The sequence below is a fragment of the Eptatretus burgeri genome, chromosome 15, assembly GCF_056783735.1.
Source record: "Eptatretus burgeri isolate ZD-2024b chromosome 15, Ebu_testis_v1, whole genome shotgun sequence".
NCBI classification, from domain to species: domain Eukaryota; kingdom Metazoa; phylum Chordata; class Myxini; order Myxiniformes; family Myxinidae; genus Eptatretus; species Eptatretus burgeri.
The window spans coordinates 32,949,121-32,976,685 of record NC_140975.1 but is presented as its reverse complement, the minus strand read 5'-3'; the positions used below and the strand labels follow the sequence as shown (position 1 = coordinate 32,976,685).

The 27,565-nt window shown below is 45.5% G+C and overlaps 1 protein-coding gene across 5 annotated transcripts in view; it reads left to right on the top strand.

Annotated features, from left to right (window-relative positions):
• LOC147011871 (centrosomal protein of 170 kDa-like) overlaps window positions 1-27,565 on the top strand; it is a 139,689-nt gene that overhangs the window by 66,120 nt on the left and 46,004 nt on the right. For 3 of the 5 annotated variants that reach the window (XM_085857350.1, XM_085857348.1, XM_085857351.1), the window contains 4 exons: window positions 8,474-8,676; window positions 14,675-14,975; window positions 16,246-16,829; window positions 26,795-26,899. In XM_085857350.1, coding sequence (XP_085713476.1) covers window positions 8,474-8,676; window positions 14,675-14,975; window positions 16,246-16,829; window positions 26,795-26,899 — 1,193 coding nt within the window. Of the gene's footprint in view, window positions 1-8,473; window positions 8,677-8,821; window positions 9,243-14,674; window positions 14,976-16,245; window positions 16,830-26,794; window positions 26,900-27,565 lie in introns of those variants that run through there. The other 2 variants (XM_085857352.1, XM_085857349.1) reach the window with 2 other exon arrangements.

Below are 27,565 nucleotides of genomic sequence, written 5' to 3'. Positions count from 1 at the left end.
TATAGCTATACAAGCACCAAGGGTGCATCGACTCGGCATACTTGTAGAAAATCGAAAATTATTTGCCGTTTGAGTTAAATCGTATTGTTGTGAATTCGTGCCCGCCGGAGTGCGATCGGCCGCTCGACTCGAATGGTGGCCGCCTCGCCCACCGGAACGGACAATTCTGTCATGACCCTCTCGGAACAACGCCGGGAGCTAGTCACGGGTGGAGGTTTAACCCCACCATGACCGTGCCAATTGCCCACCCACACAGGATAGGGTTGCTCGCCAAATTCGATCTACCTAAGTACCTGCGCGGATGGCCGACCAGGCGATGGTACCTCGCTGCAGGCCGACTCCGGACACGAACCGCTTAAGCGGTCCGTTCCGTGCTATCGGGATAACCGAGTGGTGTTATCGTCAGCCTCGACGGTTCCGATTAATTATCAGGCGTATTAAGCCCACTACAAACCCTTTACGTGAAGCAGGATGGAGGGTCAATAAAGAAAAGACGAAGCGAAACGGGAAAACAGTTCACACAATGCACATTTATTACGCGACACACAGAAAGCACACATATACAGCCAAACAGTCAAAATGCACCTATATCAGTAAAACAAAAGAAACAACGACGCAGAGTTACAACTGAATACGCTTACACACGGCAACACTTACACAGTTCTACTTTACAAGACACGGCGCCAACACACATTTACTCAAAAGCAAAGGAAAGTAGTGTGTACGAGGTGCAGTGGGACACGAGAAGCAAGCTTGCCGGCATCAACTCCGCTTTATTGCGCGACCAGAAGTACACTCCTGCCACCCCTAGCGGGCGAGGCCATGATATACGAAAACCCAATCACGTGACACAGCACACTCCTCCCCTCGTAAAATGACCAGTCACACGATGAAAGGACAATCACAACATGACCACCTGAAACCCATCAACACTCATAATCCTCCAAGTACCGCGGCCGCACCCTGACCCGCCTCGGACGGGCAGCACCGCCAGCCAGTCCAGGCTCAGACGCCTCCCGGCTCGGCCGAGGTGACACCCTCGCCGGACTCGCACCCTCCGCAACACCAACCGCCCCCGACTGCCCAGCCTGCCCGACGTCCCCGGGTAGGACGGCATCAGGCGAAGACCCCCTGGGCGTCGGCCCAACCAGCCCTGGCGATACAACGTCAGGTGCCGGCGACATTACCGGTGGGGGTCCCACATCGTTCGGCCCGGGGAGGTGTGGGGGGGGGGGTGACGCTGAACAGCGATCATGCATTTGGTCCACGTGCCGCTTCCACACATCCCCACCATCAGTCCGCACCATGCAATTCGCCGGCCCCAGCACCACAGAGACCACCGCCGGCACCCATTTAGAACCGTGGAAATAATCGCGTACCATTACCCGCTGTCCCACATCGAAGCCGCGCAGCCGCGTCGGACGCGACATTGCCCCACTCCCCGACCCTCCAGGTCGCAGCAAATCCAGTCTGGACCGCAATGCCCGTCCATAGAGACGAATGGCAGGCGAATCACCCGTGACAGGATGAACTGCGTTCCTGTAATGGAGCAAAAACCCATCGACCACCGTCTGCACAGGTGCAACACCCCCCCCCCCGGTCCCGCAAAATCTACATGGACCCTCTGCCAGGTTCTGTCTGGCGCAGGCCATAGGCCCGAAGCTCGACGCGGGTTATCAGCATCTGTCTGGCACGTGGCGCAACGCTTAACCAACTGCTCAATGTCTTTGTCCAATCCCGGCCACCACAACAGGCTATGAACAAGACTCTTGGTCTTCACGATGCCAAGGTGACTGGCATGCAGTTCTTCCAAACACTGCTGCCTGAACCTCGGTGGAATCACCGTCCTCATTCCCCACATTACGCACCGTTGGACCAACGACAGCTCCGATGCGCGTGACGTGAAAGGTTGAAATGCCGGTGTCGTAGGCAGATCGCTCCAATTCCCCGTAGAAATCGCCTGGATGACACGGGCAAGCACTGGATCACGAGCCGATTCCACCGCGACCTGTCTGGCCGTGACCGGCCCGCTTTGGACCTGGCCCAGCGCGAACACATCGACCCGGTCGGCCGACTCAGATGCAGCTGGACCCTCCGCACACTGCAAGCGTGAGAGCCCGTCGCAGTTAGCATGCTTCTCAGTGCTTCGGAACTGAATATCATAATAGTAAGCACCCAGAAACAGACACCACCGTTGTATTTGCGCGGCCGCTACCACCGGCACCCCGCGTTCGGGTCTCAGGATGAATTGAAGCGGTTTGTGATCCGTCTGCAAAGTGAAATGCCGCCCCAGCAGGTATTGATGAAACCTCCGCACACCCCAGACGAGGCTGAGAGCCTCACGCTCAATCTGGGCATATCCGCGCACTGCTGTGGACAGGGTCCGGGATGCAAAACAAACAGGCTGCTCGGAACCATCGTCCATCCTGTGGGAGAGCACTGCCCCGATGCCATATGCAGAGCTGTCGCATGCCAATAGGAGCGGACGCGCAGGCTCGTGGTGCACGAGGACCGTATCCTCTGTGAGCAGCCGCTTGACGCGGTCGAACGACGCCTGGTGTGCAGGCCCCCAAGCCCAGCGCTCGTCCTTCCTGAGCAACCGTTTTAACGGCGCAAGTTGTGAGCTGAGCCCGCGCATGAACCTTTGGTAATACTGGGCCATACCAATGAACGAGCGCAGCTGCGTCTTGTCGCGAGGCGGTGGCATGTGCTGAATCGCCTCCACCTTCCGAGGACCTATCAACAGCCCCTCCGGCGTGATGATGTGCCCGAGGTATTCCAAGCGCTGCTTGAAGAACGCGCACTTGTCCCTGTTCAAGCGCAGGCCGCACGCTTCTAGCTTTGTCAGCACTTGGGCAATGTTCGCAAGATGCTCGTCCGCCGTTTTCCCCGCAATGAGCACATCGTCCAGGTAGGTCTGAGCGGGCAGGCCAATGCAAACCTGATCCATGGCTTTCTGCCACAAAGCTGAGGCCTAAGCAATCCCAAAACAGAGCCGGGTATATCGATAGAGTCCTTGACACGTGTTGATTGTCAAAAGCTCGCTACTCCCGGGATCCATCGGCAGGTGAAAATATGCATCACGCAGGTCTAGCTTCGTGAAGTATTGGCTCCCCGCCAATCGCGCATATATTTCATCGATTTACGGTAGTGGATATTGCTCCACGCTGAGCCCCGGGTTAACCGTGGATTTGAAGTCCCCGCACAATCGGACGTCTCCATTCCGTTTCAGCACCGTGACAACCGGGGTGGCTCAATCTGAGCACGACGCCCGTTCGATCACTCCACAGGCCTCCAGCCTATCCAGTTCACCCTTGACCTTGTCCCGCAGGGCATACGGCACCGGACGCGGTTTACACAATCGAGGAACCACCCCCTCCTTCAAGAAGAGTTTTGCCTCCATGCCCTTGAGTTTCCCAAGGTCGTCGCTAAACAACCCTTGATGTCTTTGAAGAATCTCCTCCAACTGATCCTCCCACCGGCTCGGCACGGGTTGCACAAGGTGAACTGCGGCCCAGTCTAGCCTGATGCGGGCCAGCCAATCTCGGCCGAGGAGAGACGGTCCCCTCCCCCGCACGACGTACACCCGAAGCGTAGCGAACTGGCCTTGGTACCGCACAGACACGTCTGCCATCCCGACTGGCGTTATCTTCTCGCGGGTGTACGTGAACAGCGTGAGGTTTGACCTGATAAGCTTCAAGCCGTTGAGTCTACGCGCGGTCTGTTTGCCGATGAGCGACACAGCTGCTCCCGTATCGACCTGGAACGTGATCGGCGTTTTGTTCACTTCGACCTCCACCGTTATCGGGCGCGCCGCCGCCGGGCCAATTGAAAACAGGCCCATCAACGGCCGCTGGTTCCGCCCTGAGTCGCCTCGCACATCGCCGCCCACGACCTTAACAGTGGCCGGCGCCTCACGGCACACACGCGCCAATGACCCACCTTGTGACAATTCAACCACACGTTGCCTTTACACGGGCACGCACGGCGCAGGTGTCGACCTCCACATCCCAAACACGTCCGCGGGGTCACCTCGCCGCACGCGCGGTTGCGCGGCGACGTCCGACCCGCATCGAAGGTCGTGCACGCGTCCCAGGGTGCTCGCGACCCCGCGTGGCCGGTGATGGCTCGAACATCCCCGCGAGTCTGCTCGACCGCTGCAGCCGTGCTGACTGCCGAGTCGAATGTAATGGCTTCACCCTTCAGCCGTAAAACCGCTGAAACCATCTTCGCATCTTGTAAACCAGCAGTAAAACGATCTCTGAGGCGAGCTGGACGCTCCTCCGCCGTGAACTTGCAGGCCACGGAAGAATACTTAATCCGCGCCACAAAATCAGCGACGCGTTCCTCTGCCCCTTTCGAGAGGCGATCGAACTGATATCGAGCGAGCTGTAATGACTTCTCCGGCACCATGTGTGCTTTCATTTTCTCCACAATGTCCCGAAACGACAGCCCGTCATCCTGGGACCTGTTCGGTGCCACCAAATCACTCAGTAGTCGATAATGCTCTGCCGAAAGCGAAGCGAGCAAGATCGACTTCTGTTTGCTCTCGTCAACCATATCATTCGCGTGGAAATAGCATTCCAATTGTTCTGAAAACAATTCGAAGTCGTCTCCGACGAAAATGGGCACAAGTCCGTATTCAACCATCCTCGTCGCCAACTAGTGTGTACGAGGTGCAGTGGGACACGAGAAGCAAGCTTGCTGGCATCAACTCCGCTTTATTGCGCGACCAGAAATACACTCCTGCTACCCCTAGCGGGCGAGGCATGATATACGAAAACCCAATCACGTGACACAGCACAGAAAGAAGCCACCCTCATAGACATGGGGGCAGACGGCCTGTAGGCCAATATGTGCGCGGGACCTGAAGGAGCGGCCAGGTCCGCGAGACGGGGTGGGTCCTACCCGCGTCCTCGTGACGCGTTGGCGGACGAGCCGCAGACGTGGCCGCGTGGCTGTGCCCTGACTCCGTGCTCCTTCGCGGGTTTCGTTGGCACGACATTTGGAGTGGGGTGGGAATGGGGCCCCCTTTTGTTGCACTATCTCAGCGCGGGGGAAAAGGGGGAATTGTTGATGCCCTGGGGGAGGGAGAATGGCTGGCTGGCTGGCTGGCTGGCTTGGGTCCCGCGACGAGCGATCTCACACCGTGACCTCGTCGCCGACCACCGTCCTTCTCGCCTCGGACCCGAGCTCCTTGGCCTCTTCCCCCAACTCTCCTCAGCCGACTGCAGAACCCAACTCGACGCCTTCGCCACCCGACTCCACTCTCTGCCACACTCTGCCGCTGCCACACTCTGCCCAATGACTCTCTTACCAAAACTCTCTCTCTCTCACCAAAACTCTCTCTCTCTCTCTCTCTTTCTCTCTCTCTCTCTCTCTCTCTCTCTCTCTCTCTCTCTCTCTCTCTCTCTCTCTCTCTCTCTCTCTCTCTCTCTCTCTCTCTCTCTCTCTCTCTCTCTCTCTCTCTCTCTCTCTCTCTCTCTCTCTCTCTCTCTCTCTCTCTCTCTCTCTCTCTCTCTCTCTCTCTCTCTCTCTCTCTCTCTCTCTCTCTCTCTCTCTCTCTCTCTCTCTCTCTCTCTCTCTCTCTCTCTCTCTCACAACTCTCTCTCACATCTCTCTCTCACATCTCTCTCTCTCTCACAACTCTCTCTCACAACTCTCTCTCACAACTCTCTCTCACATCTCTCTCTCTCTCTCTCTCTCACATCTCTCTCTCACATCTCTCTCTCACATCTCTCTCTCACAACTCTCTCTCACAACTCTCTCTCACAACTCTCTCTCACAACTCTCTCTCACAACTCTCTCTCACAACTCTCTCTCACAACTCTCTCTCACAACTCTCTCTCACAACTCTCTCTCACAACTCTCTCTCACAACTCTCTCTCACAACTCTCTCTCACAACTCTCTCTCACAACTCTCTCTCACAACTCTCTCTCACAACTCTCTCTCACAACTCTCTCTCACAACTCTCTCTCACAACTCTCTCTCACAACTCTCTCTCACAACTCTCTCTCACAACTCTCTCTCACAACTCTCTCTCACAACTCTCTCTCACAACTCTCTCTCACAACTCTCTCTCACAACTCTCTCTCACAACTCTCTCTCACAACTCTCTCTCACAACTCTCTCTCACAACTCTCTCTCACATCTCTCTCTCACAACTCTCTCTCACAACTCTCTCTCACAACTCTCTCTCACAACTCTCTCTCACAACTCTCTCTCACAACTCTCTCACAACTCTCTCTCACAACTCTCTCTCACAACTCTCTCTCACAACTCTCTCTCACAACTCTCTCTCTCTCTCTCACAACTCTCTCTCACGACTCTCTCTCACAAGTCTCTCTCACAACTCTCTCTCACAACTCTCTCTCACAACTCTCTCTCACAACTCTCTCTCACCACTCTCTCCCACAACTCTCTCTCACAACTCTCTCTCACAACTCTCTCTCACAACTCTCTCTCACACCTCTCCCTCACAACTCTCTCTCACAACTCTCTCTCACAACTCTCTCTCACAACTCTCTCTCACAACTCTCTCTCTCTCTCTCTCTCTCACAACTCTCTCTCTCTCTCACAACTCTCTCTCTCTCTCACAACTCTCTCTCTCTCTCACAACTCTCTCTCTCTCTCACAACTCTCTCTCTCTCTCACAACTCTCTCTCTCTCTCACAACTCTCTCTCTCTCTCACAACTCTCTCTCTCTCTCACAACTCTCTCTCTCTCTCACAACTCTCTCTCACAACTCTCTCTCACAACTCTCTCTCTCTCTCACAACTCTCTCTCACAACTCTCTCTCTCTCTCTCTCTCACAACTCTCTCTCACAACTCTCTCTCTCTCTCTCTCTCACAACTCTCTCTCTCTCTCTCTCTCTCACAACTCTCTCTCTCACAACTCTCTCTCTCACAACTCTCTCTCTCACAACTCTCTGCCACGATTCGCCTTGCGCTCGGCATTTTATAGGCCGGCAGGAGAAACAATATGCAAATTTCCGGATCAGGATGAGCTCGGGGGCGGAGCCACACTTGCCCATTGGATGGAGGAAAAGTGGGCGTGAACTTCCCCTGATCCTAGAATTTGCATATTTCGATTTCACACGGACGCGCCTGGAGGCAGGGCCAAGCCGCTCCGCGCTTGCTGATTGGGCGTGTAGCATTCTTGATCTGAATTCTCCCTCGGAAAGGCCGCTATTTGCACTCGCGGCTCGGTGCGTATCTTGAACGAGCCCAAGACAGCCCGACGCTCAGTGTTCACAGGTGGTGCGGGAATGGTCGTAGAAGGAGAGAGGAGAGGGTGGTGGAGGGTTTTTGGTGGTGGTTTGATGGTTATGGCGGTTGAGACGTGGTTGGTTCAAAATAAAGATAGAACAGAAAAACGGCTATCTCAAAGCGTCGCAGCCCGAATGAATCACATAAATTCCCTCTAAACAACGGGTTTGGGGCTAACTACACATGTACTTAGAGTTATCTCACCTACGGGACCTGAATGGTGGTTTGCGAATTTCCACAGCCATAGCAGTATTGTGATGCAACCCGGAGACAGTACGGATATGACGGTCAACTTCCTGTTGTGACATCACTGCTTTTGACATTTAATTGCAAATTTACCAACTTTATAAGTCGGAAATAAGAAAAAGTCACATCACATCTACTTTGTAGGGTATCAAGAGATAGATTATCGTCAAGGTGGTCTGAGCGTTTGGGTTCCCCTTTAAAACATTATTTCATCTGGATTGGGATCTTAACCAAAATCTAATCATTTCCTCCTTGTCACACACCCAAGTTCTCCACCAAATTCCGTCTCAAGTCCGTCAACAACCTTTTGAAATATCCTGTTCACAGACAAACAAAAAAACAAGAAGCCGTCATGCAGAGCACGATACTTGTGAAATCCCGAAAACAAATTTGACCTCAAAAATAATTGGTGGTTGAATTCATTGACCTGATATGCAAATCCACTTCATACTTCAAGTCAATCAGATGAAAACTGAGGATTTTAGAAATTTGGCTTTTATTGACCTTTTTGCCCATGTTGACCTTTTGACCTTTCAACCTCAATCAATAGGCTTCTTGCTTCTGGCAAAGTCTAACATTTGGTCAAGTTTTGTGAAGATCACTTTAAAATTGTGACCTTTTAGATGATTGACATACAAACAAACAGACAGACTTACAGACATGGGTGAAAACATAACCTCCGTCTACCTTTGATGGTGGAGGTAATGAAAAGAGTTATCAGATTCGGATCTTCACCGAAATCTAATCACTTCGTCCTTGTCACACACCCAACCTGTCCACCAATTTTCGTCCAAATCCGTCCACAACCTTTTGAGATATCCTGCCCACAGACAAATGACAAACGGGTGAAAACAAAAACATAAATTAATTTGTGCTAATAATAATTGGAAATGGAGTATTTATGTTGATCCAATTAAAGTGTCTGCTGCATGTGTGTTATTCCATGTCCTACAAAAGATGACTTATCTAAGGACTCTGAGGCTGCTTATGTGCAACCGAAGGAAGTTATTGGCCCCTGCATCCTCCGTCGAGAGCCAAGTTATTTTGAAATCCCGACCAAAGACCTGCAGGTGCCAGTGGCTGAAGAGGTGTCTGCTGGTGAAACAACAGATAGAAACGAACTGCCTACCAAAGACCCAGGAACAAATCAGAAAGAGCTGGTTAGTGTTGCAGTGGAGCTTCATGTTGTAAAGTAATCTGATATTTTTGACACTGATGTTCAATTTGCTTCACAAATTGCATGCAGATATCAACTTTTTACTTTCTCTTTTGTCTTTATAGATTTCTTCCACGATTTTTATGTGAACATACTCACCACTCACCTTCACCCAGGCTTATCTACTGTTACGTTGATGGGTTCTGCTAATGCGAACCCTCCACGTCTCAGCAATGTACTTCACGAATGGCTGAATCAAAGGAAATCGCATTCGAGCAGACAACGTCGCTTCCCCCCACCCCCATCTGGTTGAGATCTCAATCTCACCAGTCTCTTAAAACAAATTTGCTTCATAAATGTTTATCTACCCCACGGATTTATCAAAAACAAGGCCCAAAGGGTTTGCGCACATGTGATAAGACTGTAATCATGTGACGCGTATTTTTAAGAAAGCAACAGATTTATTGAAAGCAACCACAAGACAACATGAACGAAGAATCCTGAGATAAAAGACAGACTGCATCGTATGAATACATGGAAAGATACACTTTCAGAAGCATAGGTCTAAAGGTACCACAAGCATACAGCCTCGTTCACTCATATGGTGGGGGGGGGGAGCAGGGAGCAGGCATGGTCTTTAATGATATGGGGATGGAAGCAGGTTTTGCTGGATAGGTGTCCAGAGCGAGCTGCATGGCCAGCATAGGTCCCCACAGTCCCCACAGTCCCAGAGTGAGAGAGGGTGAGGGAGAAGGGGAGAGGGAGGAGGGAGGGAGAGGAGGGGGAGGGAGAGAGGAGGGGGAGGGAGGGGGAGGAGAAGAGGAGGGGGAGAGAGGGAGGAGGGGGAGAGAGGGAGGAGGGGGGAAAGAGGGAGAGGAGGGGGTAGAGGGAGAGGAGGGGCAGAGAAAGAGGGAGGGGAGAGAGAGGGAGGGGGAAGAGGTAGAGGGAGAGGAGGGAGAGAGAGAGGAGTAGAGGGAGAGGAGGGAGAGGGAGAGGAGGGAGAGGGAGAGGAGGGAGAGAGAGAGGAGTAGGGGGAGAGGGAGGAGTGGGGGAGAGAGAGAGGAGGGGGAAGAGAGGGAGGAGTGGGGGAGAGGGAGAGGAGAAGGGGGAGGAGGGGGTAGGGGAGAGAGAGAGAAGGGGGAGAGAGAGGAGGAGGGGAGAGAGGAGGAGGGGGAGAGAGGAGGAGGGGGAGAGAGGGAGGATGGGGGAGAGAGGGAGGAGAGAGAGAGGGAGGGGGGAGAGGGAGAGAGAGAGGAAAAGGGGGGGGGAAGATAGAGACAGAGACGAGGGAGAGACAGAGAGGACCACCCTTTTACTGTCTCTGTCTTCAGCTTGCTCACTGGCCTTCTTCTCTAACTCTTACTTGTTATAACTAAACTGACTACTGCCCTGGGCGCAGCCCCTTTTATCACCAACCCCGTGGCCATGCCCACAGCACCTCAGCTTATCTTGCTCTCAGCACGGCTCCGCCAATCTTGCAGCACGCAGTTGCCGCCATGGTGATATGAAACGGACCGTCTGTCGTCATGGCACCCCTCTCTCGTACAATCGTGGGCAGTGGGGAGGTTTTTAAAAAAGCCATATACAGGACATAGACACAGCTAAAACCAATCTGGTCCCACCCCATCCTCACCTTGCATGGTGCCTTGCCTGATTCGCATAGAGAACACGTATGAATTACATTTTCCTGTCTATTGTCTATATGTCAATTATACCGCCTCTCACAGCATACATAAAAGCAGGACAACCTCCCTCAAACAGGTCCCTGGTTACAGAAAATGTACTGCTGTACAAATTGGTCCTAGTACTACAAAAGGTACAAAAAATGGTTCGAAATCAGTTCTATAAAATGCACAACAGATGAAATATTCTGCTAAAAATCAACAACAAAAAATATCCACAAAAATATAATGCTAAGAATATCTCTCATTGTAGTAGACAGTGGAACATGTGGGCAACCACCCAGTGTGTTTAAACTCTCACTGAAGAATCATAGTAAATGACCATGCCCTCTGGGAACCCAACACATATGCAAAATTTAGTGGATATTGGCTCAGCCATACAAGTGAAAATCACAAGTACACTCCCCACTCTTGTGGGGATGGGTGGGGGAGGGTGTTTTTTGTGCCTATGGCCTGACCGCAAAATTTGATGGAGATTGGCCCAGCCATGTTGTTTTTTGTTTTTTTTTCTTTCTGTGATTTTTCACATACACACACGAACACGCACACGCATGCCTTATTTTATAGAGTAGAATGTATACATCTGATCCACGTTTTTATACATTTTCAGCTTTGTGGCTCATTTCCTTTTATGTCTGACTTTTTTATTTATAATAATAATTGTTTTGTACAATGACATGCATCTGTACCACTGACTGTTATTACCACATGTATGTAAAGTGAAAAGCAGGGTGAGGCAATTGGTTCACTTCTTTCTATACACAAACGTCAGTTTATGATCGAGGAACAACTTGATTCCAATTGAATGTTACATTTTGAACACAAATGAGAACATGAATCAGAATCCAAATAAGTAGTTTAGTAGTACTTTGGCTCTGAATTTGACAATTTGACCCGATAGCATGTGTGCAGAGAGCAGTGAGATCATTTTTTTCCTCGTCTGTCTGCCTAGCAGTCAAACAAAAATAAAAACCATTGCGAACAGGAAATTGACTTTTTTTTTTAAGGACATCATAAAGAACACAAACAGACACGGAGAGCGAATGTTATGTGTTAAATAAGGTGGTGCAATAGGCACTGCGTCAATGGAGGTAAAATTCCTTAATTAATTGTTTTATATGACCTTTACAATCTTTAATTCATTTAAATTTAATTATACACTACCGGTCAAAAGTTTTAGAACACCCACATTTTTCAGTTTTTACTGAAATTTAAACAGTTAAAGTCCAGTGAATAACCTGAAATGGTACAAAGCTCAGCGGTAAACTTCCAGAGGTTAAAAAAAAGTTTAGGTTACCAAAAACTGAGAAATAATGTCAATTTCAGAGTCGTTAAAAAAGGCCCTTTTCAGGGAACAAGTAATGTGTTAGCAACTGCAGCTGTTCTGCAGCAATGGAAGTAAATTAAGCCTTGAAAGTTGATGCAAACAAATCCTACAGGTGTCCCAACTTTTGTTGATTAGTTACAAACTCTCTGTCTGTATAAATGCAGTGTTGGAACAGACTGTGTTGCTACACCCTCTGAAACATTATTTGGACAATATTGCACTGCAGGAAGACATATATGCTGTCATAATGGCGAGAAAAAGACAATTGACAAAGGAAGACAGACAGACCATTATAACCCTTAAAAGTGTAGGTCTTTCCTTCAGAGAAATTGCAAAGGAAGCCAAGGTGTCATTGAGTATAGTTTCCTACACCATCAAAAGGCACTTGGAAACTGGAGGAAACTCTGACAGGAAGAGGTCTGGCAGACCCAAAGCCACAACACAATCAGAAGACAAGTTTTTGAGACTCAACAGCTTGCCTGATAGGCGGCTCACAGGATAGCAGCTTCAAGCACAGCTTAACACTGGTTGAAGTAAGGAAGCTCAGTTTCAACTGTGAAGAGAAGACTTTGAGCTACAGTTTTGATAGGTCGAGTGGCAGTAAGAAAGCCATTGCTAAGTGGCAAAATAAGAAAAAGAGGCTTGTCTGGGCCATGAAGCACCGCCAGTGGACACTGCAAACTGGAAGAAGGCCTTATGGACCGATGAATCAAAATTTGAAATCTTCGGTTCATCACGCAGGGTTTTTGTACGCCGTCTAGTAGGCAAAAGGATGGTTCCTCAGTGTGTGGCACCAACTGTCAAACATGGAGGAGGAAGTGTGATTATCTGGGGCTCTTTTGCTGGATCCAGATTCGGCGACTTGTACAGAGTGACTGACACCCTGAACCAAAAGGGCTACCGCAGCATTTTGCAGTGCCATGCAATACCCTCTGGTCTACGCCTCGTTGGTCAGGGGTTCATCCTACAGCAAGCTATCAACCCAAAACATACCACCTCCAGGCTATGTCAGAATTACCTTCGAAGAAAAGAACAAGACGTTGGGCTTCAAATCATGGAATGGCCAACACAGTCTCCAGACTTAAACCCCATCGAGCTGGTTTTGGGATGAACTGGACAGAAGGGTGAAAGCAAAGCAACCTTCAAATGCAACACATTTGTGGGAACTTCTGCAACAGTGTTGGGAAGAACTTTCCAAACAATATTTGATTTCCATTGTAGAAAGAATGCCACGAGTATGTTCAGCTGTGATATCTGCAAAAGGTGGCTACTTAGATGAGTCAAAAATTTAGATTAAATTTTGTTCAACAAAACGATTCCATGATTTATTTTTATCAGCAATTGTTTATTTGTTCTATGCTTTAATTTCAGAGTACATTGAAACATTAAACTGCTTTAATTTCAGTAAAAACTGGAAAAATGGGGGTGTTCCAAAACCTTTGACTGGTAGTGTACACTTGAACACTTTAGAACACAAATCACCTTAACGCTTCCATAAACCTTCAGTTTTGCAGTACGCGGACATGTGTTATACAAGACTCCATCAGCGGTGCTGAACTTCAAAAAAAAAAAATTTATACGACCTTTAAAATCATTATTTTATTTAAGTTGAATTATATACTTGAATACTGCGTCGGGTGAGGTGTTCTCTGAACTCTCGAGTTATTATTTAGCTTTGAGTGCTGAAGCAATAAATTGTCGTTGCCTTGCCCATTGTCTATGTGTAACTTTAATGGTATTTCAAATACATTAACACACTCCTATATTTCTCTTTGTATCATGTACACCCATGTCATACAAATAAAATCTCATAACTTATTTAAATTTATTTTAGAAATACCCCCTGAAATCACACCCCAACAGCAAGGTGTTTTCCTTTATCCCATGCTGCTTTGGCAATGGTGTGGAATAAAAGTTACAGTTTATAATATCTCGTAGAGTAGCCGCCCGACGGGCGATCTTGTTCCAAGTATGCGACACGTTCTTCTGACGCATACCTTTATTTGGGCAGTGTATCGGCAACTCTGTATAGGCAAAAAAAAATTAAAACCCGGGTTACGTACATGAAGAAAAAACATACCTACGGCTTATAATTCAAAACACCTCACTACACTGGAAAACGTGGGGACAGGAATACTGTATTGTAAATGGTGGAGACTTGTAATACCCACTCCCTCTCCCCCACCTGGAGGCGGCGCTTCATGATACACATTTACATCGAGAATTTGCGTCCCTCCCTCCTCCCCTCCAAAACCACCAGCAAAGATAAAAACACTCCCATACATTAATTTGGGTCATGCTGATCCTATGTAGCAAGTCTGGATGTAATCAGCCCAGAATTGTTGGAGGAGTAACGTGACACACACACACACACACACACACACACACACACACACACACACACACACACACACACACACACACACACACACACACACACACACACACACACACACACACACACACACACACACACACACACACACACACCGGTTCGTGAGTTATCGTAAGGATTGTGGATCAAATCTCAATCTACCAAGGCCTTTTAGTTAGTAATACATTTAAACCTTTCAGAATTAACCTTTCAGAACAAAATGCAACCTTGAAAAAGCGGCCACCATGTTGAATCGAGCTACCTGATTTGGATCCCATTTGCAAATATGATCTTTTGGGGTCTTTAGATGCAAGATTAAGTTTTTCAAACATTTTACCAGCCTAACCTTTTTGTTGATATCGGTGCTGTTCCTAGAACCAGACAACAAAGTGTTCAATTGACACGTCTTGTCCAAATTTGTTTGTTTGTTGTGTCTTTGTCCCTTTCTTCTTCATGAGTTCTCATGCTTCGTGGCCATAAATCGCGATAAGACTTCACCGAACCACGTTAGATGACTGTCTTATTTTGTGAATTTCTTCAAGGCAAAATGTACTATTTCATGCCTTATTCTATGTGGTATTGAAACATGTTTTTGACAAGTTAATTCCCTTGTGGACAGAACAATAAAGAATCCTTGGCTCATGCCACAAGCATTCCAGGGCAGGCCTTCACCATTGAGTTTGATGAGCGTATCCCAGGAAAAGTGACCATGAGAGATCACGTACCTGCTAGTAGTGGCACAGGTCGTCTCCTTCGCAAAGAGCATACTGTGGCTGGTTCGCAGTCAGCTCAGAGCAGGGTTGCCGAGTGGTTGTCCCAAAGTAAATCTGCATCCACGTACACACGGAAGATGAGCAGAAGGCCGGGGGAAGTGAGCAGTTGTCACGGGGAGACTTCACAGCACTGTCAGGCAGCAAAGAGTAAGTGTTTCTATTTTTAAATCGCAGTTTTATCTATTTTGCTTGGTGTTTACTATATTAACCACTCGCTTGCCTTGGTGATTCAGCCACTTTAGCCTCATAAGTTATCTACCTTTAACCATGTTGACTTGCTCTACTTCATTTATGGAGGATGCAATAGTCAAAAGTTTGGTTGGTGTTTTTTTTTGTGGGGCGGGGGGGGGTGACGTGGATTTTTTAAAACCCACCTTGTTGTGATTGTTTTCCTCCTGAAGGATTCTAACTGGCCGATTGTGGAATCCTATTTTACTTCAGACAGAGTTTAACGTTTGTCCGATTTGATTATAAAATCCTACAAAAAACCCTATCGACACTAATAAAACTGATGTCCACACAAGTCCTTCCTTGTGAAACAATTTATTTCCTAATTATACACCATACACTTCTCACCCTTGTACAATGAACTTAAGAATCCCCATTTGATTGCAATATTATTTGGTTCTATTTCATTTATTCTTACTTTAGTTCACAGTTAGACCAACCCGATTCAATTCACTTCTACATTACATCAGAGAGTTTTATTCTAACTTGGTACTTGGTCAGTTCCAAGGAGTACAAGCCACTGAGAAACTATACTTCCTCACATGCTCGCACTGAGAACAATGTGCCTTTCAAAACATTTTATACTTCTATGAGAGAGAGGTTGGGGGATATTCACCCAGACTGTAGACGTGTCTTTTAGACAAAAAGCCACTTCGTACATTTTCTAAGCAAAGGTTCCTTTATCAGCTCGGTCACTCTGCTCCAGAACAACACATTTCTTATCATTTAGGGCAAAAGTCTTTTGGCCAGAAATGACAGCCAATTCAATTTGCAGCATAAAAGTTACATTTCTGAAACTCCATTTGTTACAATTTAAAATACATTAATATAAATTTTTCCCCCACAGGGTCATATTGATGTGTATACCTCATACTTTGTTTTCCAGTCGTTATGACATTTTATGCAAGCATAAATTGATAAAATGACAAAATCCTTGCCAAGCTTATCACTAACTCTGAAATGCATTAGTTGATGTTTATAAACCTGACCACTTAATGTATATCACAGTATAATTGGCTTTTTTTTAATGTAAAAACATGAAATATGCCTTGGCCTGCAGTTTAATCCAGATTTTCTTCTCCAATGTTGCATTTCATATATTAAGGGTTACATTTTACAAATAATAAATTTGTTGAGATTTCATTATCTCCCTGATAACCATTGTTTATTTGGGTGCTTGTTCACAAAGGCAGCAAACATGATGATGGAACGCAGAGTGATCGTGAAGATGAAGTTGGTGGAAGGACAAACACTGGGAAGGGTGGTTCACTCCGCAATACACTTGCCAAGTACCGGCTCGAGCAGCAGGCCCGCCAAAGGCCACGTGATGCAGAACCTGATGCCTGTGCAGAGGCCTTCACCATAGAATTCTTTGTTGACAATGAGACTCCTCGTAAACGGCGCTCAAACTCGTTTTCTCCAGGCACCGACCCTGATGCCTCTCCTGGTGAATCTCTGCAGTCATTATGGGCCAAGCTCGGACAGCACGATAAAGCTGACTCTGCAATTTTGCAGATGAGACCTGCAATGAACCCTGTTGCTGCTTCCGTATTGACCACACATGTCACTGCCTATTCCACGGCTGGTTGTGATCCCATTGGCACTGGCTCGGTGACCAAAATTGACTCTGTGTGTGCCGATCATCGTACGCCACCTGATGGGGACGTTGGACAAAGTTTGAGGGGTGCAGGGAGCGACAGTGGAACATACACAATTGAGGACAACAGCTGTAGGATGACCCCCATCATTGCACAGGGAACTCCAATTGATAAGGTAAGCTAATGTATGTACACATTTACCTCGATTTACATCCAGGATGTGCTCTTGAAAACTGCGACTTGAATCAAAATGACTTTAATCAAATCATTTTTTTCCATAACAAATAGTTCTGAAATAAGGCTGTGTGGGAGGTGAGGAGGAAGACATTGTAATTTTCACCTATGACATTACCTTTTGGGTTTAAACAGATAATTTAGACACTCAATCTAACACATATTTTGACAGTAAAAAATTGAAATGAAATAATTTTATGAAAGTACAATGCAGTAAAATATGCTGTGGTGGTGGGAGAGAAAAGGGGGAGAGAGTGAGAGTGAGTTATGATCAGATGAAGAAGGATGGACGGCTTACTTCTCATAGTCCAGGCAGGGATTTGTAATCTGTTTAGGGTGTTTGGGATGACTCTCCTAATCTTTGTGTAAGACACCATGAGGATCTTTAACATCCATCAACTAATGCTAGCAGACGGGGCACCCGGCTTAACGGTGCGTGCCTCAAGGCCATCTTGCCTTACACACACTTAAACTTATCAAACCAGCTACGGCTTGCAATAAAGGTCTCTTTAGCCATTGCAATGGAAACTGAACTCCCGCTCTCCTTTTCTAAGCCATCATACAGACTTTTAGCTTTCTGCTGTATGATGGCTTGACTCACAGGTTTCCTTGTTCTAGTGAGGTCCTAAATCCACATGGCCAGCATACGTTCCATCTTTTCCATGCAGGAGCTCCTTTACTTCATAATTAACTTGCATGTTAATGGTGTAGTGCATTTAGCATGTTCAGGAATTTGTTCTGCATTTTTATAAATTGTATGTACGGTTGGTGGAGGCAAACCAAAGTGCCGAACAACATCGACAACATAATCACCACTCGCCATTCTGCATATAACATCCAATTTCACCTCCAGATTTACAGTTTTACGCACTTCCTTAGCAACAGGCTCGCTCACTCCTATCACCACAATCACGATTAGAACTCATGATGAAGATTTTGGAAGGACACTACATCTGAACAGCGCAAATGCAGAATAAAATACAGTACACTTTACACCAAAGTTACATCATTCAAGTCATGTGCTTTGGCTTTTTCCGTCACCAATTTTGCTGAGCCGCCCAGTCAATTGAATTTGAATTGCCAGTGGAAGAAAAATTTCCATGTTTTACATGGACAATAACAAAGAATGTTAATACAGTATGAACAATGGCCAGGGCCGCGTAGTGTTCGACTGCGGTGCCATCCAATTGGTCTAAGTTTACATTCCACACTGGAATATTACTTGCAGGATGACAGGTACAGGTACAACCTGACAAGAGCACGGGGTACAGAATGCAGAAATGTTCTTCCATCCATGAAGCTCTTGCCTTTGCCGGCACGCACACAGGCATGGCACAGCCCACACGGGTTGTCGTTGATACATCGTCATTTAAGTGTGACAGAGGTTAAATAAAATTGGTGAGTAAATTGTTATCATAATGCAAAGATTTGACAATGTACGATAATTTTGAGCTTCCAACACGATATTTCCACTTTTCCGATCGGGAAACACTGTACGAAGGCTATCGGCCTGCACAGAGCAGCACGGTTTGCCGTGTTGTCATTGAAGTGTGATGTAGCACTGTACAAAACCTCCATTGCACTTCAATGCCGACACGTCTTGAAATGGCAAACCATGTGTGGCTGTGTGCATGCCTGCGAGCTTGATAACATTAAAGATCTCAACGGCTCGGTGTAAGACCGGGCGGTTCAGCAAAATTGGCGACGGAAAAAACCAAAGCACGTGGCTTGAACGACGTAACTTCTATGTAAAGAGCCATAATTCAAAGCCTGGGAAAATATTGATGGATGACGCAACTTCAAATCAACGTAAATTGGGCAACGTAAATCGAGGTATACCTGTAATTTGAAAATAATTATCATCGTACTATTTCATGCCGACAATGGAATCTCATCGAGCAAGGTGTACTTTTTCCTCATTATTGAAATTAAAAATGCATGTTTCCACAATTCTGAAAACATATACTCAATCGGTTTTCCAAAGACATATCTAATCTAGAAGGGCACTCTTTGACGTTGTGACGTCACCAGATATGCGTCCGCCCACATTATTACATCATCATACAAACTTCTACAAGTTTGATTTAAATCCCTGAACCCAGATTTTATAATATTAAATAATTCTGGCTGCCAGACTATGCCTCCGATCATGTTGAAATGTAAAACATATATTCCACGTGACAACTAGATCATAACTGTGACGTTTCACATCGATTGATGAAGCGGGTCAAGAGAAAGTTTTTATTATTATTATTATTCTTGATTTTTATTTATTTATTGAAAGATTTTCGTTCAAACCAATATGGCTGCCAGACCATGTGACCTATTAATTAGTTGTGAACACCCTGGTATCCCCAAGGCTTGAGGAACATTTGTGTGAAGTTTCCTCTCGATCTGTCTCGCCGTTCTGGAAAAGATTTTTTAATAGATTTTAGGGTAAATCCAATGTAGCTGCCAAACCATGTGACCTATGACATTATATATGCGAACGTTTTGTTCCTCATGGATAGGCGGTTCAAGGTGTAAAGTTTTGCCTTGATCTGTTCAGCCGTTTCAGAGAAGATTTTGAAGTAAAAAAAAACAAACAAAAAAACCAATATGGCTGTCAAACCATGTCATCGGTAATGTCATCAATTTTTTTTTTCTGTGAACCAATTTATCCCGAGATGACCCTCAAAAATTTTCATACTGATCGGATGTAGCATTTTATGTTTGCAATTATAATGTCATAACAAAGGCACCTATGACATCATTGAAAAAATCATACTTATTCCCCTTGAGGAGTACTTGAAATGTACCAAGTTTCAATTTTTTCCATGGAGCAGTTTTGGAGATACAGAGGTCCAAAGTTTTTCCTTTTTTCTAATATGGCTGCCACACCACGTGACCGATGACGTCATCATTATCATTGAAACATTCCACATGAGTCGTCACAATAAGGGTGAGAATTTAGTCTCAATCTGACAAGCGGTTGCAGAGAAAAAACACTCAAGTTCTGTGTGGACAAAGAAACAGACAAATGAAAAATCGTGCTTAGCACGACACTTGGCGAATTAGTTGACCTTTTCGTGTGGTGGTCCAAGCTGTAATGTCATGGAATGTGTGGTGTTTATTTGTTCGTATATTAATAAAATGATGCGAAGTCACAAATAACAATTATCAGGCACATGTTGTCATGGTAACGGCAGCAGATTGAAAATTTTCACAACTCATTTAAAGCCACCATGTGACATTCAACAACTTATCATCGGTGCTTGTTGCCTTTATTCTGATCGTAGAAAATATTTGAAAATACCTCGGAACATTGCTTTTCTACCAGCTTTACGATCCCGTTATCAGGTTTGAAATATGTTGTAAAACAAAAATATGTATTTTATATGTGTTTTTCATGTTTTGGGTGACCCTGACCTTGACCTTGGGTCAATTTCGATCAAACTTTGTACACATGTTAATATTACATGCATAAATAGACATTATAAGTTTCAATATAATAAGTGCAAAACTGTTTGAGAAATAGCCATGTGTAATTCACAAAATTCCCCATTGGTTTTTAATGGGCGATAATATAAAGTGATGCAGAATCCAGATCCTGATCTTGAACATCACCAAAAGTCAGATATCTTTTTGCACTGTGGATTTCTATCAGCTGTTAAAATTTCATCCAAATCGGTTAAGAATTGTGACCTGTAGAACGAATAGAATTTTTTTTTAATCACGTCAATAGCTGAAAATTTTGACGTCATACGCTTGCGAAAACTGTGCATAATTAGTACCAACATGCATTTTATAACATTTAGATATTCCATTGAAGTTTGTTTTGGCGTCAACAGGAAGTCGCTATGACTTCCGGTTACTGAGTTATGTTCAAAAGCTTGTTTTCACCTTTTTTTGACGTAACATCGTGACGTTAAGTGCGATTATGACATGATTTGATCCCAGACTATTTCAGCAAGATTGGCTATCACATGTTAAAATTTGAGAACGATTGCTTCAGTAGTTTCGGCTGCACACGAGCGTAAATATATTTTTAAATGACGTCAATAGGCAAAACTTTGACGTCATACGCTTGCGAAAACTATGCGTAATTTGTAATAAGATGGATTGAGTAATCATTTAGATATTTGAATGAAGTTTAATTTGGCGTCAACCGGAAGTCATAGCGACTGAGTTATTCCGGTCACTGAGTTATGTCCAAAAATGTGTTTTCACGTTGTGTGACGTCACGTCGTGACCTTTAGTCCGATTAATACGGGGTTTGGACGCGGACCGTCTCAGGTGGATTGCCTATCAAGTGTAAAAATTTAAGAATGACTGGTCCAGCCGTTTGGGCTTTAGCGACCGGACAAACAAACAAACAAACCAACAAACAGAACAGACCAACATACTTGACAAAATCGAAGATTTCGCCAAGTAACAAACAAGCAGTCATAGACTGGTACTTACGAAATCGTCAACTTGACCTCTGACCTTGTCTAATAAAAGCTGTCTCCAGAGAAGGTAGCGATGCAAACCAGAAGTTTCTTCGATGATTCTGTACCAAACCATCAAAAATCGAATGTTTGACCTCACTGTGACCTTGACCTTTGACCGATTTTGATCAAAATCTAATCAGCGCGAGCCATCACCCTCGTGAATCATGTGGTGTAATTTGACATTGGTAGCTTCTTCCGTTCTTAAGTTATCGTGCCTACAAACAAACACACAAACACACAAACAGAGGACGAAAGTCATCAATATACTTACGAAATCTTTAAATCTTTAGATTTCGTAAGTAATAAACGGACCCAAATGCAATACCCTCTCCTCTGGCGAGGGTAAAATATCATGCCCCAACATTCATGGATCCTGACATTCGCGGCATTTTTCAGGAACGTAACTCCCGTGAATAGTGCGGTCCAACAGTACGAGTATCTATACTTAGGGGTGGATCCAGGATTTTTTTTTTAAAGTGTCGTGGTGGGGCGGGGGAGGTCCAGGAATCAATGGAATGGTACATACTCTCCCAGATACTGTGCACATGAAGCCACTAAGTGTGTGGTCCAGGGCCTGCTTAAAAACCCTGGAAGCTTTGTGATTTTAGATGCTCTCGGGTGCATTCTGGACATCCACTAACGACATTGGCTACACTAGCAGATACCTGTCTACGACGGGTATTTGGGGACAGGACGGATCACAATACTCGGTTACGGTAGTTCTTTTGAATGTTTTGCGCCGCATTCATCCTCTTAGTTCATCCGCCGCTGTGTTCACAGCTCAGTTCATATTGGTAGCGTGTCTGGGTGCACATGGTAGCGTATGAGACTGGTCTCTTTAGATTGTTGGCTTTGACACACAGTGCCAGATGAGTAACACAAACAATTTGACATATTCATCGTTTCTATATTTCCTCCATCAACAGATTAACAACATGGCAGGATAAAAGTCGTAAATGCTGAGTTGAACAAACGTCTTGAACTCATGGAGTTGGTTAAGTAAAGCACGTCGTATGGGACCCGGCCGTTGGTTTGCCGCCGAACGCTGCTGATTGTGACGTCATCGATTCCCTCTTTGGAAATTCTATCTATATTCGATTTTTTTGAATCTGCTATCACCTTCGTAAATACATGGAACACATAATGTGAAGATTTTGGAAGTATTGTTATGAATCTGGAAGCCATTTGCACACAAACAGACAGCAGTCCCTAAGCTTAGTTATTTCAATAAGTATGTGTATAATTAGATTCCTCCCTATGTCGAAAGGGAATTACATGTGTGCACTGCGAAGTTTCTTTCTAGTTAGATTTTTGCAATACCCAACGCCAACAAATCAATCCTTCACTTCTTCGCACCATCAACACCATTGCCCACGTGCGTTCGACCACGGACGTGAGCGGAGGTTTCCTCACCTCAGAACACCGACTCCACCCAGGAAAGGAGGGGGTTCCCCCCTGTCCAATCACGGATGGCCAGCACATCACCCCACAAAACCCTGTCCAATCAGGGCAAAGATTACCTCAGAGGTCCGATCACCCCACCCCGCCCGGGGGAGGGATAAGAATCGCCGGGCTTCCCTGAGTGTTGGCTGGAGTTGGTTGGAATTGTCGGAGGAGAAAGGGGTCGCAATTGCTCTTGGTGTGCGTCATTGGTGGTCGTCGCTGCCGTGTCTCAAGCTGGTCCTCTGACTATTCCACAGCCGTCGACTTCCATCTCATTTTGTCGAGCATTAACCCGGAGTCCGAGCCGGGAGTCTCCGCTGACACTCTGTGAGGAGCGACCCTGGCCCCCCGCCTGGACTCCGCTATACCGTATCTGGGCTCGCCGACGACCCCGAGTTTCACACCTGTAGTCGCGGGCCAAACCGCACAAGGCGGCCAGGTAGCGACCAAACTCTGACCTCCAGCCTGTCTATCCCCTTGGCTGCGAGGGTCGAAATAAAGACAATCCGGGTCCATTTTCTTTTGGTATGTGTGTGTCTGCGGTGGTGCCGTCCTATAAGTAGGAATTGTATAAGTGTTGAATGCTCATTGTACACTGCCTGTATATTCGGAATAAGTCTACTCTGTGTCTCCCTCCCTATTGTAAATAAACCCCTGTTAAATGTACCAGCTCGTTGCCTGTCGTTTCTACCATTGGCCTCGCATGGATCGGGCTTGAGAGTCAGGAAGGCCGATTGTGCCGTAAGTTGTTATTTGGACCGGCGTGGCTTTGGTAACTCCCGCTCGGTTACGCCGGACCCGAGTCGGAAACAGCGACTCGGTTCGGACAAAGCCGGCCGAGGGTGTGGCTTCCCCAGTAGTTAGACGGCGTGATTACTTAGGTAAATTGGAATAGACAAGTGGACCCTACCTCATGCCATCGAAATATTGGCGACCACGGTCCTTTAAGCGACCCGTCGACTCCGGAGTTATCCGGGGTGACGACATTTCAATTCCGGTGTTCGGTGGGAGACGGCCCGACTGCTTCATCTAGCGGTCGTCCTCGCCACCAAACCCGGCACCACAACAGTATGAACAGAAAAGGTTCGGAGAAATGTGTGTTAGAAGTTGGCTACATGTCGGGACTGCAAAAAAAAAAAATAGAACATTCAGAGATTGCAGACCCTCGCCAGGACTTGTTTTGTGCGGTGTTTGTGTACAGTACTCGTGTGTTACAAATTTAATAACAGACATACACTACCAGTCAAAAGTTTTAGAACACCCGCATTTTTCAAGTTTTAGAACACCCCCATTGTTCAGTTTTTACTGAAATTTAAACAGTTCAAGTCCAGTGAATAACCTGAAATGGTACAAAGCTAAGCGATAAACTGCCAGAGGTTCAAAAAAAGTTGAGGTTACCAAAAACTGAGAAATAATGTAAATTTCAGAGTTGTTAAAAAGGCCCTTTTCAGGGAACAAGTAATGTGTTAGCAACTGCAGCTGTTCTGCAGCAATGGAAGTAAATTAAGCCTTGAAAGTTGATGTAAACAATTCCTGTAGGTGTCCCAACTTTTGTTAGTTAGTTACAAACCCTCTGTCTGTATAAATGCAGTGTTGGAACAGACTGTGTTGCTACACCCTCTGAAGCATTATTTGGACAATATTGCACTGCAGGAAGAAATGTATGCTGTCATAATGGCGAGAAAAAGACTATTAACAAAGAAAGACAGACAGACCATTACAACCCTTAAAAGTGTAGGTCTTTCCTTCAGAGAAATTGCATAAAAGCCAAGGTGTCATTGAGTACAGTTTCCTACACCATCAAAAGGCACTTGTAAACTGGAGGAAACTCTGACAGGAAGAGGTCTGGCAGACCCAAAGCCACAATGCAATCAGAAGACAAGTTTCTGAGAGTCAACAGCTTGCATGATAGGTGGCTCACAGGACAGCAGCTTCAAGCACAGCTTTACACTGGTCGAAGTAAGGAAGTCTCAGTTTCAACTGTGAAGAGAAGATTTCTTGCTGCAGGTTTGACAGGTCGAGTGGCAGTAAGAAAGCCATTGCTAAGATGGCAAAATAAGACAGAGGTTTGCCTGGGCCATGAAGCACCACCAGTGGACTACTGCAAACTGGAAGAAGGTCTTATGGACCGATGAATCAAAATTTGAAATCTTCGGTTCATCACACAGGGTTTTTGTACGCCGTCAAGTAAGCAAAAGGATGGTTCCTCAGTGTGTGACATCAACTGTCAAACATGAGGAGGAAGCATGATGATCTGAGGCTCTTTTGCTGGATCCAGATTTGGCGACTTGCACAGGGTGACTGGCACCCTGAAACAAAATGGCTACCATAGCATTTTGCAGCACCATGCAATGCCCTCTGGTCTACGCCTCGTTGGTCAGGGGTTCATCCTACAGCAAGATAACGACCCAAAACATACCTCCAGGCTATTTCAGAACTACCTTAGAAGAAAAGAACAAGACGGAAGGCTTCAAATCATGGAATGGCCAGCACAGTCTCCAGACTTAAACCCCATCGAGCTGGTTTGGGATGAACTGGACAGAAGGGTGAAAGCAAAGCAACCTACAAGTGCAACACATTTGTGGGAACTTCTGCAACAGTGTTGGGAAGAACTTTCCAAACAATATTTGATTTCCATTGTAGAAAGAATGCCACGAGTATGTTTGGCTTTTATATCTGCAAAAGGTGGCTACTTTGATGAGTCAAAAATTTAGATTAAATTTTGTTCAACAAAACGATTCCATGATTTATTTTTTATCTGCAATTGTTTATTTGTTCTATGCTTTAATTTCAGAGTACATTGAAACATTAAACTGCTTTAAATTTAGCGAAAACTTGGAAAGTGGGGGTGTTCTCAAACTTTTGAACGGTAGTGTAACTCGAACTGCCACTTTAAAACTGCTGGGAGTGATGACCAGGTACCAAGATGTCCTGCTTGGGTAATCACAAGTTTCCATTATATAATAGATTTTATTTGCCTTTTTGTTGTTAATTTTGACATTATTGAGTTGGAACCTGTCGGAACATTTGGGGAGCATTCCCCTTATCAAAGCAAAAGGTCTGCGTTCAATGCAAAATGTAGCTCTGTCAACTTATAGGGACACCAGTTCCTCAACAATCCTCTACGACAATTACCCTGAATGTAGTTTATATTGTCAAGAGTGCTTGACAGCGTGACGGACGAACATGGACACACACACACTTTCCTTTTTGTAATAGATATGCATTGTCCATGCCAACGCATCATTGGTTTCATTAAAATTTCACCCTATGGACTTAATCAGGCCTCTGAAGATGATGTTTGTGATGTACGGATGAAGTGCAGACTGAGGTTAAGTGTGTTATTTACTGTTTATTTCAAAATAGGCAGAATAATACTTTGTGTCATTTGTTTGGATGGCTGTGCTTAATATTTTTTTATATTGCGGATGAATAATGCATAATCCCAACTGCCATTTTATTGAGTTATTTATTTATTTATTTATATTTCCCATGACCAGATTGTTCAGTCACCTGTGGATTTCAGCTGTTTTTTTTTGTTGTTCTCTTTCAGCAGGAACTTAATGCTGTGAATCTTCCACAGCACTTATGACTTTGTTTTACCCAAATTTATTTTCCCAGCATTAATGTGACTTACTGCATAACTTTCTTAGGGTGGACAATATTTTTAAAAATAAAATAAAATAATCGGTTTTGAACTTTTACTTTTTACCGATGGACTCTTTATTGTACAAGATAAACCTTGAACCACCCTCGCATGTATATGCTTTTCCTGATCTCTTCCCATATCAGGTAAGATGTCGAATTAAGTTTTGGAGTATTGGCTGAATTGTTTTAGGAAAGCTCTGAAGCTTTGCTAAATATTGTGTGAATATGAAATATATACTGATAAATAGTGAGTAACAGGTTTTTTTCAAAATTTGATTTTGTTTCAGTTAGTAGCTGTTAAACAATAGATTGAATGTTTTTTTTTTTTCGCTGCCTTGGTCAGGCTTCTGTCTTTAAGGAACTTAAGGATGGGCTGGACTGGCATGTGGGTCTTGGAGGATCTATGCTGACATACCCTGTCACACAGGTTGGCCATGGCACTAAGCAGGTACATTGTGGCACTACCCATAGATCTTCATAGCTTGTGTGAATGTGGCTTCTTGGAGTGGTGGTGCCATGTATAATGTGCTGTGGGAGGAGCACTTTATTATTATTGGGTAGTCGATCCAGTCGAAAAAAAACATTTTTTTCAAAAAAAAAATTTGAAATTTGATCTACCCTTATTATCAGTATTTCCGTCGATATGTTTGTCTGTCTGTCTGTCTGTCTGTCCCTCTGTTCGGTCCAGTGCTCCGTTAATACAATGGCGATTTCAATGAAACTTGGTTGGTAGGTTCATACCATGACCTAGTTTGTGTGCAAATAAAAATCGTTGCTATGGACACCACCGTTGCCTAGCAACTGCACTTTGAAATTTTTGAAAAATCATAAAAAATGTATTTTTTCGAAAATCAAAAATCGGGCCACAAGCGACTGTGTGCAGTACATTCAGCCATATTGTCAAAATCTTCCAGCCGGATCCTATGAAAACTGTCGGAGAAGATAGACTTTGAATGAACCCTGGTCGAAAACAATAAAAAAAACGAAGTTCGTTATATCTCAGATACTATGAGTCAGATATACATGAAACTGGTATGGTAGGTTCATGGTATGTCCTAGTTATGTGTGAGAAAGAACCGTTGCTATGGACCCCTCCGTTGCCAAGCAATGGCCA